Genomic DNA, 17,073 nt, shown 5'->3' on the forward strand with positions numbered 1-17,073 from the left:
CCAGTGGAGAGAGCAGCTCTCTGGCAACAACTTGAGATTTTTAGAGAGAAATCAGGGTACGACAGAATCGGGTAATTTAGCATATCACAATAAACAGTGTGAGTAGAGCTAGGCTAGATGTTGCCGATATATACAACGAAGAGTGGTTCACCTGGGTACACCTCCATATCCACATATGTACAACCTAACACCTATCATTAGGTTCGTACAGAGCATTTTTAAAAGTTTGTCTGGTGTGAAATATTGAATCTGATATTCACTAGAAATTTCCCATGCTACTTAAAATTAGATTAGTATTTTACTTTTGTGTGGTATTCAGAAATAGCATGTTGTACAATGGAATTGCCACATATGTGGAACATATGTTCGTGTTCCAGTTGGGAGAAATTATTTTTATAAATGCAGGCTAAAGAACCTCTTTTTAAATGAATGCTCTTAAACTTAAAATTCATTTTAAGGCCCACCGCCATTAAAAAAGAGGGAGGGAATGCAGGGGAGAATGCGGACAGGACAGAATTCAACAACTATTTTCCTGGCCGTATTGCATTCAGTGAGTCCTCTAAATGATCTCTTCGACTCGAGGCTCTGGCTTCAGAACTAGACTTGGTTCCCCTCCTTGTCTCCAGTGTATTCTTGTGCCCCTGCGAGTTGAATCATGGGCAGAAATTCCCAGTATTTTCATTCCTTCCCTGCTTTGAAGTCCATTACTCTTCATGTTGATTTTCTCTCCACCCTCTTGAAAAAATGTATGCGTCCCCAAGATGGAAAGCCAGGAGCTGGCACCTTGGGACGAGATCACATGGAACGGGAGAGGCTTGAAAGGCAAGCGCCTCGCCAGTGTGGTGAGCACCACCACAAACCATGGCCGGCATCTCGGGAAGGGAAGTGAGTCAGTCCTCTGAATTCTGTGGTGACAAACCCCAGAGCATCTGTCACCCCCTTCCCTCCCTGTGGGTGCACGCCTGACTGAGCACGGGGCCTCCTGCTATGAGGCAGGGCCAGACAGATGTTCTTTTGTCCTTAACACAACTGTGCAAACCGCTGCTCTTGGATATCCAGTGATGTCTGTATTCTTAATCTATAGCCACTTCAAATCGATACATTCTATTTCCAGTAAAGAGAAATTGAATAATACATGTCTATGGCGGACTATGGACTTGGGGTCTTTTGAAATGACTTCAGAACGGATGGAACTACTATATACTTCTGTACGTATAAAGAACAAACATGTGTATCACTAAACATGAACCTGTGCATGTGAACGATCACAAACGAATGGATGCAATGGAATGAATCTCTTCATCCAAACATTCCATCCGTATAAAAACCCCCAAATGAGTATAATGACCACCAACAGTCAGGCTGACGATGATGACACCAATACTACTAGGTGTCCGAAGGGTAGCTCAAATTACTAGTCCCCGTTGCGAAGGAGCGTATAGTCTGATTAGTTACGCATGCACACACACACCAGCCATTGAAACCTCGGAATCCTACCTGATTCTTCCCCTCTTTTACCTTGTGCGTGAGTTTGGTCCCCAGTCTTGCTCATTCTCGTTCTATAATTCTCATACTTACCTCCCTACCTTTTCCTCTCCAGCCCCAGCTATTTCAGGCCCTCTTGGTTCTTCTCCAGGCTGTACCATTAGCCTCCTTTGGGACACAGTATGTTGCCTTTTTTAAAAAATGTTTATTTTTGAGAGAAAGGGAGATCCAGTGAGAGCAGGGGAGGGGTAGAAAGAGAGGGAGACACAGAATCCGAGGCAGGCTGCAGGCTCCGAGCTGTCAGCACAGAGCCTGACACGGGGCTCGAACTCACGAACCGTGAGATCACGACCCGAGCTGACATCGGATGCTTAGCCGACTGAGCCACCCAGGTGCCCCAGGATGTTGCCTTTAAGAGTCCCCCAACATGGTCAGGGCTGTCAAAGGATAGCGCTCCTGCCGCTCCTCCACTCCCTCAACCATAACAGACCACGTTAATCAATCCCAGTGCCTTCCGCATGGCTGCACAGCCCTTTGGAGCACAGCCCTCCAAGGTCACTACCAATTTATCAGAGTTCTTCTACAAACAGAGTCTATTTGCCATCCCGATCTAGGTCCTTTAAAACAAAGTTCTTCAACCAGGATTCAGCAGCGGCATCTCAGCTGCCTGAAAAACACGTAAGATCTAAACCTGGCGTGAAATATGGGCGTTTTTAAATGTATCATGTATGATTGATTGATTGATTTGGAGAGAGAGGGAGGGGGGCAGAGGAAGAGGGAACAGTAAGCAGGCTTCGCACTCAGTGCAGAGCCCAGTGCGGGGCTCTACCCCACAACCCCGGGATCATAACCTGAGGCAAAATCAAGACTCAGATGCTCACAGACTAAGCCACCCAAGCGCCCCTCGTGCATGGTTTTCGGTGTGTGTTCTTCCTTGAGGACTAAGGAGGAAACTAAGCCAAACCTGAACATTTTTCCCCTTCCAAATCCTCTCTTTTGCCACCTGCTGCTTTACAACCTTCCTTGGTTCCTATTCCATAGCTACAAATCTTTTGCTTTCCCTAGCCAGCTCCTAACAACTTCCATTTGGACACCAGGAACGTTAGTCCAAGACTAATACCAAGACAGGTACATCCTCCAAGAAGCAGATGTCGGGATGGGATTAGATGTGCAAAGCTTTACTCGGGCGAGGCATATGCGAGAAAATGGGGAAGGAGCCAAGACAGGCTGGGAGAGCTGTCTTAACGCAGGGCAGTTCTGACCCCACGAAAAGGAGGGAAAAAAAGGCTGAAGCACCTTGGCCAGCCGTGCAGTTGTATGACAGTTCTGGAGGTCCTGGAGCTAGTCACCCATCAGAGGAGGTCAGTGTTTCAGCATTCTTGCTGTGCTGAGTCACTGGCTGGGAGCAGGTCTCAATGCAAAGCAGCGATTTCTGGTGACAGCAGCTGAGGCCTCGGCCAATGAATGACCCTCCCGCATTTGGAGATCTAAAAGGTGCGTTCTCGGGGCGCCTGGGTGGCGCAGTTGGTTAAGCGTCCGACTTCAGCCAGGTCACGATCTCGCGGTCCGTGAGTTCGAGCCCCGTGTCGGGCTCTGGGCTGATGGCTCAGAGCCTGGAGCCTGTTTCCGATTCTATGTCTCCCTCTCTCTCTGCCCCTCCCCCGTTCATGCTCTGTCTCTCTCTGTCCCCCCCAAAAAAAATAAACATTGAAAAAAAAATTAAAAAAAAAATAATAAAAGGTGCATTCTCAGAACTGCCTTGCCTGGTGACACAGCAGCAAGGGCTGCGGGATTTGACAAATAAAATACAGGACAGAGAGTTCAATCTGGATTCCAGGTAAACAACAAATAACTTTTAGTCTATGTCCTATATTTTATCAGACAACCTTCACAGTAGCTCTTTGTGCGTTGAGTTTATCTGTGACAGCCCTCTAACTTTTGAACTGGATCTGTGATTTAGGACAATCCAAACAGGTCCCTCTCCCCATGGCTTTCTCTCCTACTTACTCGTCCATCCTCCCCACTGCTCTAGATCACCTTCTGGAAACACTATTCTGGTCATGCCACCCTCCACTCAAGAAGCTTCCAATAGTTTCCTCCCGTGGCCTTCAGAATGGACCTCTAATTCCACAGGCTGGCTTTCAGCCTTAACTTTGCCACACTGATTCCCACTAACCTTTACAGCCCCTGGGCTCCAATCAGACCAGACCTGGTAGTTATCAGGACATACTCTTCAGTTCCAGACGTCCTGCCTTTGTTCACACTAGTCCCCCTCCCTGCAATGCTCTTCCAGAACAGCCTTTCCCCAGATGTCCACATTTCCAACTTTGATCTGTGCTTCAAGGCCAGCTCAAGTGCTCCTTTCACCTTGAAGAGATAAGTTACATACACCATTGCCCTGCCCAGAATCCCTTATACCTAGGGACACGGGAAGAAGCCGAAATGATAGACATAATCTGATATGCCCTGAATGCAAAGCTTTCCATACAGAGTGGGTTTTAGCAAACAGTGTTTCCTGGTTCCTCGAGTGGCATTAATAGCAACAGCCCTTGTACAGGCAACTGGGTTAGTCTTGCTTTTAGCCCTGGTGCAGATGTTTAATTAATCAGGGCCGCCGTCCTTGTTCGCCCTTGACTGGGTTTCCCTGATGATTACCCACCGGAAAACTCAGCCCTTTAATGCAAACGATGTCCTGATTAGTGTTTTGTGCCATGCACCAGGTTAGGGGAGTAGGTCCTTCATTAGCGAGCCAGCCCGAACTGCAACGTTAAGTCCTGAAAACTCAAACCTCATTTCATACACAACCGTCTTCCCATTTTCTCGTGCGTCAGCCCTTTCCTTAACGCCCTTTCTTTCCTCCCAACTTTGATTTGGGAAAAGGAAGTTTGCATCAAGTGAATATACAATAGTAATTTATTCTGACTTGAGCACAGTTCTGAGATTGACCTGAGCGGTGAAGACGCCCTCCACCCAGCCACGTCCCTGCCTCTCCACAGTCTGGAGCTTGGGTGTGCCTTCCTTTTGTTGATGGCACAGGTACTCACATGCAGTCCCTTTCTCCCTCCCTCACTAGAAAAAGGGGAGGAAATCAGATGATGAAATGAAAACCTTTAAATAAAATATCATTCACACAAAGGAAAAGAATTTTCCTCTGGGTCATTATCAGTGGAAACCCAGTGAAAAGATAATAAGCACAAGATTCCTGATTAATTAAACATTTGTGCTCTTTGGATGCAATTATTCTGGGTAAAATCAACTCCGGGACATCTGTTTACTCAACCTTGGGCTGAGAAACCACCAAACTACCTCTGCTCTGTATCTCCAGGCACAGTGTCAAGGCATAGAACCGATCGCTCATAAGCCCGAGGAGTATGCCCACTAATTTCCTAGGTTCGAAACAGATGACCACGTTACACGAGCAATAAATTAGGAAGGCTGAGTAAACTCAGAGGGTTAATTGGGGAAATCTAAAATGACAATATATTAATATAACACATATTTACCAATATGCATAATCGCTTTATGCTACCGAGCAATTAAATATAGATGATAAACATTTTCATGAATGCTTTTACCCAGCTTTTTCTTTTTCACCCAGTGTCTTAGTCCGTTTGGGTCACTGTAACAAATTACCACAGACTGGGTAGCTTAAAAACAACAGAAATTTATCTCCCACTGTTCTGGAGGGGAGAAGTTCAAGATCAAGGTGCCAGCATGGCCAGGTGAGCACCCTCTTCTGGGTCGCAGACTGCTGACTTCTTGCCTTGTCCTCACATGGTGGAAGGTGGCAAGAGATCTCTCTGGAGCCTCTTTTATAAGGGCACTAATCCTATTCATGAGGGCTCCACCCTCATGGCCTGATCACCTCTCAAAGGCCCCACTTCCTAAGACCACCACATTGGAGATTAGCATTTCAACGATTTAGGGGATATACAAACACTCAGACCATGGTACCCAATTAGGTCTCTGGTTTCAATGATTTTCCCAATGCCACTAACCCCTTATCTCCCTCCCCTGGCAGTTGAGGCCAGGGAATGTCCTTGACCAGTTTTGTGGGAGCCTAGAAATGGGCAAAAATGAATGCGCCTTGTCAGCTGACAAGCTAAAATCCCACAAGTTGTGAATTAAGGAGGATTAAGGTCCAAGAGTAGGGTAAACAGAAAGTGAAACCGAGGCACAGGAAGTCAAGTGGGAGGAGATGCAGGACAGAGAAGGAGCAAGGCCTAGAGAACCCACTGGCTGGAATCCAGATGCCTGGAATGGCCTTTCTATGAATCTCCCACTGTAACCAAAGACCCTGGGGCAGAAGGAGTCTGGATTATTAGCCAGAGAACCTGTGTTAGATGTAAGCAAATGAGCAGAGATGTTTGAGGAATTATTGAGGACTGGTTGATTCTCCCTGTCTATGCAAAATACCTGTATCCTTTAAGACCCCAGGCCTGGTGGGCCAGGGTTTGGGTCTCCTCAGATCTACTGAGTAGAGAACTATAATACCATTATATTCCCACGTGAGGGAAGAGATGGGTTACCACGTCCACTCCTCTGACCGTAGTCCTTTCCAGTGAAATAGTCAAATTAATCACACTCTCTTAGGAGACACAGCAGCAAAGATAATGGCTCCAGTTCCTGGTTGAGAATTTCCACCTGGCCACAATCTATGCGAAGAGGGTAGATAGGTAAGTGTTATGATCAAGGCTTTGAAACCATCTTCTAAAACCAAGATGCCCACCAAGGGATGAAATTAAAAAGTAAACAATGCTCTCTACTCTCCCCACCCCAAATAAACAAACAAAAAGAAAGAAAACAAGAAGTGCCTTGGGAGTCTATAGAGGTAGGAGATCTTCGAGAAAGAAAGAAAAAAAAAAAGAGTCTAGCTGATGCAGATAGAGATCCTATGCAGGGAATGGAAATGATCATTTTCATGAGATTGTCTGCAGAGTACCAGACCTAGAGGGCAAGACCTGGCAACATGCTGGGCCTCCCAGGGCTATCTCTGAATGGCTCTAAACCCCAGGTGCCATATCGTAGGTACACATTCTCCATGCTGTGTCCAACATGCACAGCCACAACTTCCTTTGGCCACATGACTTCCTAGAATGGGACTGTCTCTTGATAATGTGTGCTCGTTCTCAGGATAGGGGGAATTGCTCAGAGTAATGGCTGGGTGGTATATAGGAGAAAATAAAACCAAACCCATCAAAGAAAGTGGCCCACGGTCTCTGTTCTAGATGCTTTCCCTGTTCTGGACCTGAATGCCTAACTCTGTCTCAACTGTCCCTTGCTTCTGGTGATCCAAACATGCCCTTCGAATCAGTCCTTCTATGCCTTGAGGCAGCCATGATAAACAATGAATACCTCTTTACTCCCATAGGGGGCACTTGCCCTGAGAGGGGGCCTGACTTCCTAGAGGTAGGTAGAAAGGATGAGAGGTTAGGAGTTGGCTCCTCCTACTTCAGAATAACCTCCTTTTAGAGTGGGTGCTCTAGTGTTGATTATGTGGGTCTGGGCGAGTTTGAGACAAGACAGGATGAAGGCATTGTATTAGTTTCCTGTTGTTGCTGTAACAAATTACCACAAACACAAATTTATTACTTACAGTTCTAGAGGTCAGAAGTCCAAAACAATCTCACTCAGCTAAAACTCAATGTGTAGACAAGGTTTTATTCCTCTGCATTTCCTTGCCTTTTCATGTTTCTAGAGGCCACCTGCACTCCTTGGCTCATGGCCCCTTTCTCCATCTTCGGAGTGTATCGCTCCTACCTCTGCCTCCTGCATTGCATCTCCTCCTCCTGTCCTTGGCCTTCTTGTTTTCTTCTTAAAAAGACCCTTGTGATTAAATTGGGCCCACAGAGATAAAACAGGACAATCTCCCATCTCAAGATCCTTAACCACATTAGCAAAGTCCCTTTTGCCATGTAAAATACCATATTCACAGGTTCCAGGGATTAGAACATGGACGTCTTTGGGGGACTGTCTTTCTGATTTAGTACAGACGTATCTGAACACTAGGAGGCCTTGGTTGGCCCGGTGAATTCCTTACTGATCTTAAGATGATCAGTTACTGGAACATGCAGAGTGAAAAACGAAGCAAAATGTTGAACAAGCAGTTGGTAATTGCCAACGAACCCCAGAAATTCATGAACATCTTTGCTTACTCTGGAGGCCTCCCAGCTGCAAAAGGCTAACTCCTTGAGGGACTTCATACAAACATCTTGGCTGGAGAACATGGCCCATGAATTCCATCTCTAGCCTCACAAATTTGTTTCTTTGGACAAGACCAGAGGTCATGCTGCCCAAGTCATGGGGAATAAATTAGGATAGCAACTCTTAAGTTGGTGTGTCAAGATTCACTGTTTCTCAGGATGCTAATCATGTGCCATACCAAAAATGCCTCATAGTCAAATTCAAACAAATTGGAGAAAACACAGTTAAAGCCCAACATAAGTAAATCTATTTGAGTCAGACATATATATTTTTTTTATTTGAGGGCCTGTCAGAGCCTCCAGCCGTTCCTAAGAGTGTTCTTAGTCACAGCTAAGAAGCAATTCAAATCCCTGAAGGGAAGTATAAAATTACAGTGCACCCCAAGTGTTTTGACCTCAGAACCTCTTAGTAGCAGGACTCCTCTTTGGGTCTCTATAACTTGGGTTCTATGGAACAGAGCTTGGGAAACACCGAATCAGGACACTAGCTATTTAGATGATGGTTCTCTGTCCATGTTCAGAAGGTTGTTTCCCACTCATCAACCTCTTGGCTGTAGGTGAAATGCCAGCGCCCCAACATCTTACTCTGTAAAGGTTTCTCCCGCAGTATAAACTGAGTCAGCCGGTGAGATTGAGGACACCATACACCCTCAGAAGCAGAACACTCCATCTTTTCTTTTGTGCAGGGAACAAAGAGGCCTAGAAAGAGAGAGAAAAGGCCCAAAGAAGCTTTACCATTAAAAAAAAAGATTTTATTTGCAAATGATCTGTTTCAGGTTCAGCCACGAAGTGTACCCACCTGACGGGAATACAGAACGACTACTTTGTTTTGTATCTGAAAACACCCCCTGGTTAGATGTCATATTTTTCCAGGAACCCAGACACACGACAGCTGTCCCCCCCCCCCGGGGGATCCCTAGCTGATTCTGAACAACAGGTATGGCAAAGGGGTGAGACAATTACCCCCTGTCACTTGCCTCTCCATAGACCCAGTAGACAAGGGCAGCACACCCCTCAGAGCAGCCACCGTCACCTGCCTGTGGTTCCACTTCTGCAGAAATTAACATGACATTTCCACCCGGTCAGTTTTGACACGTAAAGGATATGGCAGCAATAAGAACATGTGGGAGGTCTCCAGATCCCTGTAACCCACCCCCCCTCTTCTGGTACCGAGCCAATATATTCAATACCACCCCAATATTTTCCTGGTTTCAATATCTGTTAGAAGGTGAGGTTCCATGCACTCTGGTGCTCACTGCTGTTGTGCCCATCCAGTCACGACTGTGCTGTGCTCCCTCCAGTCACGACTGGACATGTGGCTTTGGTTCAGTGCCCTGTCCCAATCCTCTCTCTCCCAGGGTCCTACATAAGCTAGCAGTGGAAGCCTCCGGTTCCCTCCTGCATCAGTCAGGAGAGGCTTGTCAGGCTGCAGTAATGGACAACCCCCACGATTCAGTGGTTCAAAAAAAGAGAAAGTGTAGTTTTCCGCTCATTCTACCTGTTGGTCTCTCATCTCTCATCAGCAGGGGGCTCTACTCCACATTTGCCTTCCTCAGGCTGACAGATCCTGCACCTTCTAGAGCATAGCCAGTTACACAGGGCGGGGGGGGGAAAGGAGAAAAATGTCAGATCCTGGACTGACTCTCAAAGACTTCTGTTCACATTTCATTATTAATATTTTACACAGAAGCTATCAATTATTTAATATCTACTCTGGGTCAAATATTTTATAATCACTTAATCCCCACACAACAAATTTATGAGGTATTTATTTCCCCTATTTAAAAAAATTTTTTTGATGTTTATTTATTTTTGAAAGAGAGAGAGAGAGCAAGCGGGGGAGGTGCAGAGAAAGAGGGAGACACAGAATCCGAAGCAGGCTCCAGGATCTGAGCTATCAGCACAGAGGCTGACATGGGGCTCGAACCCACGAACCATGAGATCATGACCTAAGCTGAAGTTGGACGCTTAACCGACAGAGCCACCCAGGCACCCGAATTTCCCCTACTTTTCAAACAAAGGGCCTGAGTCTTAAAGACGTTAAGTAAGATATTGCAAATCTAGCAAGAGGCACTCCTGATTCCTGGTCCAGTCAGCACCCAAAGCCCCACTTTTAACCAACGTTGAGTCCTCACTAAGAGAACTTTCTCTGACTTCTGAGCTCATTTATGTGAAAAACCTTACAGAAATATAACAATTCAATCAGTCACATATTTTTTCAATTGCCTTATTGAAAGAGAAAACGTTTTAATGACAAATGTAAAATATAGCAAAAAGCACATACCAATTAGTGTGATATTTCTTCATTTTTGTTCATCTGCTGGTGAAATTGATAGCACATTTTCTAATTCACACTTGTGAGAAGAACTTTATTTGTTCAGTGAGTCTTTATTTTCATTTTTTTCCCCAAACATATCTTGACATGTCCTTGAATAATTAATTTACATTTTAGAGAAGGCTTTTTGGTGCCAGAGTCCATTGATGACTTCTGTGTTGTCCAGAAGCTTCGAATCAGTGACATAGAGCTTTCCGTTTCAGGTCCCTGAATTCATGCTCAGGACCAACAGAATGAATTCACACATTTGTAATGCTTTAAACTGAGTTAACTGCTTGTCAAAATATTTACATTTCCAGGATATTTTGATGTTTTATGGGGATAAAGAAAGCAAATATTTAAAATCCAGACGGCTCTGGAAAATCCAGAATATATGGCAGTTACAGATTGTAGCTCTTCCAAAACCACCAGCATGCTTTAAAAAATAAGGAATTCGCTCCTCCTGGTATTTACATCTTCCTGGTATAAATCAACTAATCAACTGAGTTAGCATTGTCCAGTAGACGGTTATTCCTCTTCCCACAAGCGACACGTCCATATCTGGGTCTCCTCTCTCTCTCTCTCCCACCCCTACCATCCCTTACCTAAATCCAGTTTGCCCTTGCAGCTCAATTCTTGCCCTTGTCTATGGGAAAACCAGAAATGGTGGCGGAAAACACCCAAGGTCTGGAGCAGGGGGTGGGTGGGGGAGGAATTCTTCTATCCTCCTAACAACAGAATTTAAGGTCTCTTCTTAAGGTATTAGGCTCTATTTTGAATGGCCCTTCATCTACCCACTCCTCCCCCCAACACATGTCACCCAATTTGCTTTCAGCAGGCATTGGATGGGACCCATCAACTCACTTAGGCTTGTTCCCATCACTCAGGAACATCTGAACATGCTCAATCCAGGGGCTTGCCTCTGGTTCTTAGGGGCAGCTGGAGAGAAGAGATCAGAGCCTAGAACCCCTCCTTTGGGTACATAGGCCAATATGGTGCAATTTCATGAAAGTCATGGGTTAGGAGTCAATTCCCAAATTAAAGGCTTTATGGGGAGGGACTTTGAAAGTAAACTGTCAATGTTTTGTCTGTGCCATAGATTTTTATTCCCACTCTCTTAAATTAAACCACTATTTTTTAAGATTTAGTTGCTCTTCATCTCTCATAATCAAGGAAATACAAATCAAAACCACCATGAGATACCACCTCACACCTGTGAGAATGACTAACGTTAACAACTCGGGCAACAACAGATGTTGGCGAGGATGCGAAGAGACAGGATCTCTTTCGCACGGCTGGTGGGAATGCAAACTGGAGCAGCCACTCTGGAAAACAGTACAGAGGTTCCTCAAAAAATTAAAAATAGAACTACCGTACGACCCAGCAATGGCATTACTAGATATTTACCCAACGGATACAGGTGTGCTGTTTCGAAGGGACACATGTTTTGAAGGGACACACCCATGTTTACAGCTGCACTATCGACAATAGCCAAAGTATGGCAAGAGCCAAATGTCCATCGATGGATGAATGGATAAAGAAGATGTGGTGTGTGTATACACACACACACACACACACACACACACACATATACAAATGGAGTATTACTCGGCAATCAAAAAGAATGAAATCTTGCCATTTGCAACAATGTGGATGGAACTGGAGGGTATTATGCTAAGCGAAATTAGAGAAAGACAAATATCATATGACTTCACTCATATGAGGATGTTAAGACACAGAACAGATGAACACAAGGGAAGGGAAGCAAAAATAATACAAAAACAGGGAGGGGGACAAAACAGAAGAGACTCATAAATATGGAGAACAAACTGAGGGTTCCTGGAGGGGTTGTGGGAGGGGGGATGGGCTACATGGGTAAGGGGCATTTAAGGAATCTACTCCTGAAATCACTGTTGCACTAGATGCTAACTAACTTGGATGTAACTTTTGAAAAATAATGAAAAAATTGAAATTAAAAAAGAAAAACAGATTTAGTCGCTCTTCTAAACAGCCATCAAAAGTAAAACCTCTTACCCACAGGCACAGTCATTCAACCTTCCCTGCTAACCCAAGTGACAAAAAGGCATGACTTGGAAAGGGATTGCTCTGTAAAGGAATGTTGGTGGCCCCTGGTGAGGCCTTCTGAATTCACATCAGCTCTGAAAGAGCGTTGTGGGAGGCTTTCTAAGGCCCCGGTTCCCCATAACCCTCTGTAGCTCCCCTGGGTGTCAGCACCTTCCATAAAAGCATTTTAAGGAGAAAAAGTAGAGCCAATCCTCCCACTGAGGGAGCTGGTGCACAGCTCCACAGGGTCCCGGTCGCATTATATTCCGTGCGGACAGCGATCCCTTAGGGTCATGCAGCTCTGAGAGGCAAGCCAAGGGTACAAAGGGGACTTTGATTGATTAATGATTATGTTTAAATGATCATAATTTATTTTCTAAGAGGTTAATGAGTGACTAAGTTCCTGTTTAACAGGAAGGGAAAACACTAATATCTGTATTACCATACTGCTATAACAGTATGGTACTGTACCATACTCAATACAAGATATTTACTATTTTTTGTGCTTAAACATTCATTGATATGCGTACCAAAAAAACCCCACCTTAGACCTTTGGACGCTCCCCGCCCCCCACTCCCCGAGGTATGGAGCCAGTGAGGTCATCTACCCTTTTCCATGTTCTTCTGGCCTCCAGCTGTGCTAAGGGTAAGACCACAAGCTTCTTAGAAATAATGACATCGTGTCTTTCTTGCCTCTGGCAGCCTCTTTTACAAGTTAGCTCAGAAAAGGCTTAAAAATGACAATTCATTTAAGAGGCCACGCAGCGGGTTAACAAACATCACAAGCGTGTTGACCACTGTTCCATTCTGCCCTCCGTCTCGTGGGGATCTTCCTGTACCACAGAAGCTGGAAATCTCAAAACCATATTTATGGGACCACCTGGCAACTGGGGTACCAGATGAGATTTAGATCGGAAGGTGGAAGCGAGAGAAGGTCGTGTTTTGTGCTCCTTCTGCAGTTTCTACTGGCAAACGCTGCCGTGGCCCCTGGTTTCCCCACAGAGACTCACCAAGCGTGGCGTCCTCCTGTGGCAGGAATACGTCTTGCTGTGATGCAGGCGCTCCCGTTCTGGGACGAGCTCTCAAAGCCTTTGTGGGAGCCCAGCCCGGGGCTGCTGCTTCCGTAAAGCATGGGGTAAAACAAATCCCTGTAAACTGGATCAGGTGAATTCTGTTCCCTGCTAGGGCACCTGAATGATCCTAAGTTCATCCCACGTCAGTTACAATCGAAGAAACGAAAATTGGCTCTCAAGTAGCCAAATGGTTACTGGTGCTGTTTTAAACTGGTGCTAGTGCAATGAAACAGGTATTCTCAACATGGCAGGTTGAAAAACAAACGAGTATTAGCTTTTAGAAAAGCAATTAAGCAATGAGAATCAAGAGCCTTAAAAAGTCTGTAACCTGTGACCCAGGAATCCTTCTTGGAATGCTAATTTTAAAATGTAGGGGGGACAAAAGCCCTATGAACTATGAGGCTCACTGCCGTGTTATTTATAATAGCTTGAGAGGGGAAACAAACAAAAACTATAGTCATAGCGAATGCCAGATACTCATGTTATCTATGTTATAGTAGGACGGCAGTCTGTTTATATGATTCTATTAAATTTGGAAATCAAAATAGCACATTTTTTGTGTGCGGTAAAAACTATGACAAATAAAACATGCAAAAGCATGCACTGAAGATATGCAGTCAATATGCCAAAGAGAAGAAACTGTATTCTCTGGGAGAAGAGTCGAGGCAACATTTGTAAATTTTTTCCCTTTTCTGGTTTTGTCCTCTCAATTTCTTTAATTAAAATGTACATTTTTAGGGGCGCCTGGGTGGCTCAGTCGGTTGAGCGTCCGACTTCAGCTCAGGTCACGATCTCACGGTCCGTGAGTTCGAGCCCCGCGTCGGGCTCTGGGCTGACAGCTCGGAGCCAGGAGCCTGCTTCCGATTCTGTGCCTCCCTCTCTCTCTGGCCCTCCCCCGTTCATGCTCTGTCTCTCTCTGTCTCAAAAATAAATAAACGTTAAAAAAAATCTTTTTAAATGTACATTTTTAAATAGACAAATAAACTTAAAAAAAAGTTACTTCTAATGCACCAGCAGAAAGCCTTTTGTGGTTAAGTTTCCACTGTTCAAATTCATCACTCCCCCTCCCCCATCATCCAATATTTATTAAGCAGCCCCTTTAATGTCACAAGACTCTACTGCCATGCATTGATTTTTATGATCTTACTGGAAAACTGCTAGGTGCATAGAAAGGTATCTATGCATGGTGTCTCCACGCACATCGTATATCACCTCGGATTGCCAGCCAGCAAAGGAACAGCACCATAAACACTAATTTTTACTCCTAGACGGCTTAGTAATTTGCTAAATTTCCTTGTAATTGCTTCTAATTATTCATTACATTAGAGTAGAAGGTGGTGGCTATAAATTTTCAATGAAAACAAAATTTAAATACAATGCATCCAAAATGCCTCCACAGACCCGAGTGGCAACCTCTTTTCCTTATTAGGGAAATCCGCCAGACACTGGCAACACATGCTGCTTCCTAATGTGACAGAGGAGACAGGAGCCAAGAAAGCCAGGCAAAGAGCCGGACGCTCGCTCTGTGAGGAGACTGCGGAGGCGGCTCACCACCCTTGTTTGGGCACCAGCACTTTTGGGGAGCTGGTCTCTCCTGCAGTGGCGCCCCTCACTCAGCCCCTGCACCCTCCCCCCGAGGTGTCAGCATCTCCTGGTAGATCTGAGAGGCTGGCGTTTCTTTCTTGCTTGCTTGCTTGCTTGCTTTCTCTTCCTTCCTTCCTTCCTTCAACTCTTCCTTCCTTTCTTCTTCTTTCTTTCTTTCTTTTTCTTCCTTTCTTTCTTTTTCTTTCTTTCTTTCTTTCTCTTCCTTCCTTCCTTCCCTCCTTCCTTCCTTCCACTCTTTCTTTCTTTCTTTTTCTTTCTCTTCCTTCCTTCCTTCAACTCTTCCTTCCTTTCTTTCTTTCTTTTTCTTTCTTTCTTTTCCTTCCTTCAACTCTTCCTTTCTTTCTTTTTCTTTCTTTCTTTCTTTCTTTCTTTCTTTCTTTCTTTTTCATTCTTTCTTTTCCTTCCTTCCTTCCTTCCTTCAACCCTTTCTTTCTTTCTTTCTTTCTTTCTCTTTCTTTCTTTCTTTTCCTTCCTTTCTTCCTTCCCTCCTTCCTTCATTTTCTTTCTTTCTTTCTTTCTTTCTTTCTTTCTTTCTTTCTTTCACAAAACATGTATGGAGCACCTGATCTAAGGGGGGCAGCATAGGAAACAAAGATGACTCTCCTAAAGGAAGCTGAGGGGAGGCAGTCTACAAGTAAAACACCAAGTGACCAAGTGACGGAGTGCGTAATCGTGACGCCCCTTCCTAGCTCTATCCACAAGAGAATCTGAAAAACTTCACAGAGGAAGTGGAAATGGAATAGGATCTTAAAGGATAGTTAAAACTTGACAGTAGAGGGGCGCCTGGGTGGCTCAGTCAGTTAAGCGTCTGACTTTGGCTCAAGTCATGATCTCATGGTCCGTGAGTTCCAGCCCCACATCAGGCTGTGTGCTGACAGCTCAGAGCCCGGAGCCTGCCTTGGATTCTGTGTCTCCCTCTCTCTGTCCCTCCCCCACTTGTGCTCTGTCTCTCTCTGTTTCTCAAAAATGAATTAAACGTTAAAAAATAATTAAAAAACCAGGGGGGCCTGGGTGGCTCAGTCGGTTAAGCGTCCGACTTCGGCTCAGATCATGATCTCATGGTTTGTGAGTTTGAGTTCGAGCCCCACATGGGGCTCTGTGCTGACAGCTCGGAGCGTGGATCCTGCTTCAGATTCTGTGTCTCCCTATCTCTCTGATCCTCCCCTGTTCATGCTCTGTCTCTCTCTCCCTCAAAAATAAATAAACATTAAAAAAAAATTAAAGGAGCGCCTGGGTGGCGCAGTTGGTTGAGCGTCCGACCTCAGCCAGGTCACGATCTCGCGGCCCGTGAGTTCGAGCCCCGCGTCGGGCTCTGGGCTGATGGCTTAGAGCCTGGAGCCTGTTTCCGATTCTGTGTCTCCCTCTCTCTCTGCCCCTCCCCCGTTCATGCTCTGTCTCTCTCTGTCCCAAAAAAAAATAAATAAACGTTGAAAAAATAAATAAATAAAATAAAATGGTTACCATGGTTAATTTTATGTTCTGTATATTTTACCACAATAAAAAAACGTATTTAAAATTTTGACCGTGCGGAGAGGAGGAAGGGCACTAAAGGTGTAAAAAAACAAAACAAACAAACAACAACAACAACAAACCCAGCATGAGCCAGAGCACAGAGGTGTGAGGGGATGGGCTCTAGTCAGGGAACCGGGAGGAGACCAATTCAGCTGCAAGATAGTGGATGCAAGTCATGAACAAAATAATAACAGTGGTTGGATCCATAAGCATAACTTTTTTTTTTTACATTTTTAATGTGTATTTATTTTTGAAGGAGAGAGAGACAGAGTGTGAGTGGGGGAGGGACAGACAGAGAGGGAGACACAGAATGCACGGCAGGCTCCAGGCTCTGAGCTGTCAGCACAGAGCCTGACGGGGGGCTCGAACTCCTAGACGGGAGATGATGACCTGAGCCGAAGTAAGATGCTTAACCAACTGAGCCACCCAGGCACCCCTGTAAGTGTAACCTTCAAAGAGTGCTTCTTATCGTACCAGGCCCTGTGCTCTGTTTTTGCTGCCATTATCTCGTGAGGTCTTCTCAATAATCCATAAAGTAAGGACTTTTACTATCCCAAAATTAGAGCCAAGAAATAGCTGTATGGCTCAGAGAGCAAAGACCTGACCCTGACTATGTCTCTCTGCCCCCAGAGCCCTCGCTGTGGCTTCTGCCTCCTGTAGGTAGTATGGAAGGAGTGGGCTGGACCCTTGGACATCAGCTTAAGGAGTTGGGTCTTAATGAGTAAACAGAAGAGATTCAGGAAAGAATTCTGAGCAGCAGAATGACGTAAAGAGAACTACGTTTGGGGAGCACTGACCTGGCAGTGAGAGATAGGAG

The 17,073-nt window shown here is 45.2% G+C and overlaps 1 protein-coding gene across 1 annotated transcript in view; it reads right to left on the minus strand.

Annotated features, from left to right (window-relative positions):
- Positions 1 to 8,069: 8,069 nt before the first annotated feature.
- The window catches only part of CCDC171 (coiled-coil domain containing 171), a 351,008-nt gene continuing 342,004 nt past the window's right edge, over positions 8,070 to 17,073 (minus strand). Inside the window, exon 27 of the mRNA XM_047831056.1 lies at positions 8,070 to 8,387. Coding sequence (XP_047687012.1) covers positions 8,307 to 8,387 — 81 coding nt within the window. The 3' untranslated portion in view covers positions 8,070 to 8,306. The remainder of the gene's footprint in view (positions 8,388 to 17,073) is intronic.

Source organism: Prionailurus viverrinus, chromosome D4 (assembly GCF_022837055.1).
Source record: "Prionailurus viverrinus isolate Anna chromosome D4, UM_Priviv_1.0, whole genome shotgun sequence".
In the NCBI taxonomy this organism is placed as follows: Eukaryota; Metazoa; Chordata; class Mammalia; order Carnivora; family Felidae; genus Prionailurus; species Prionailurus viverrinus.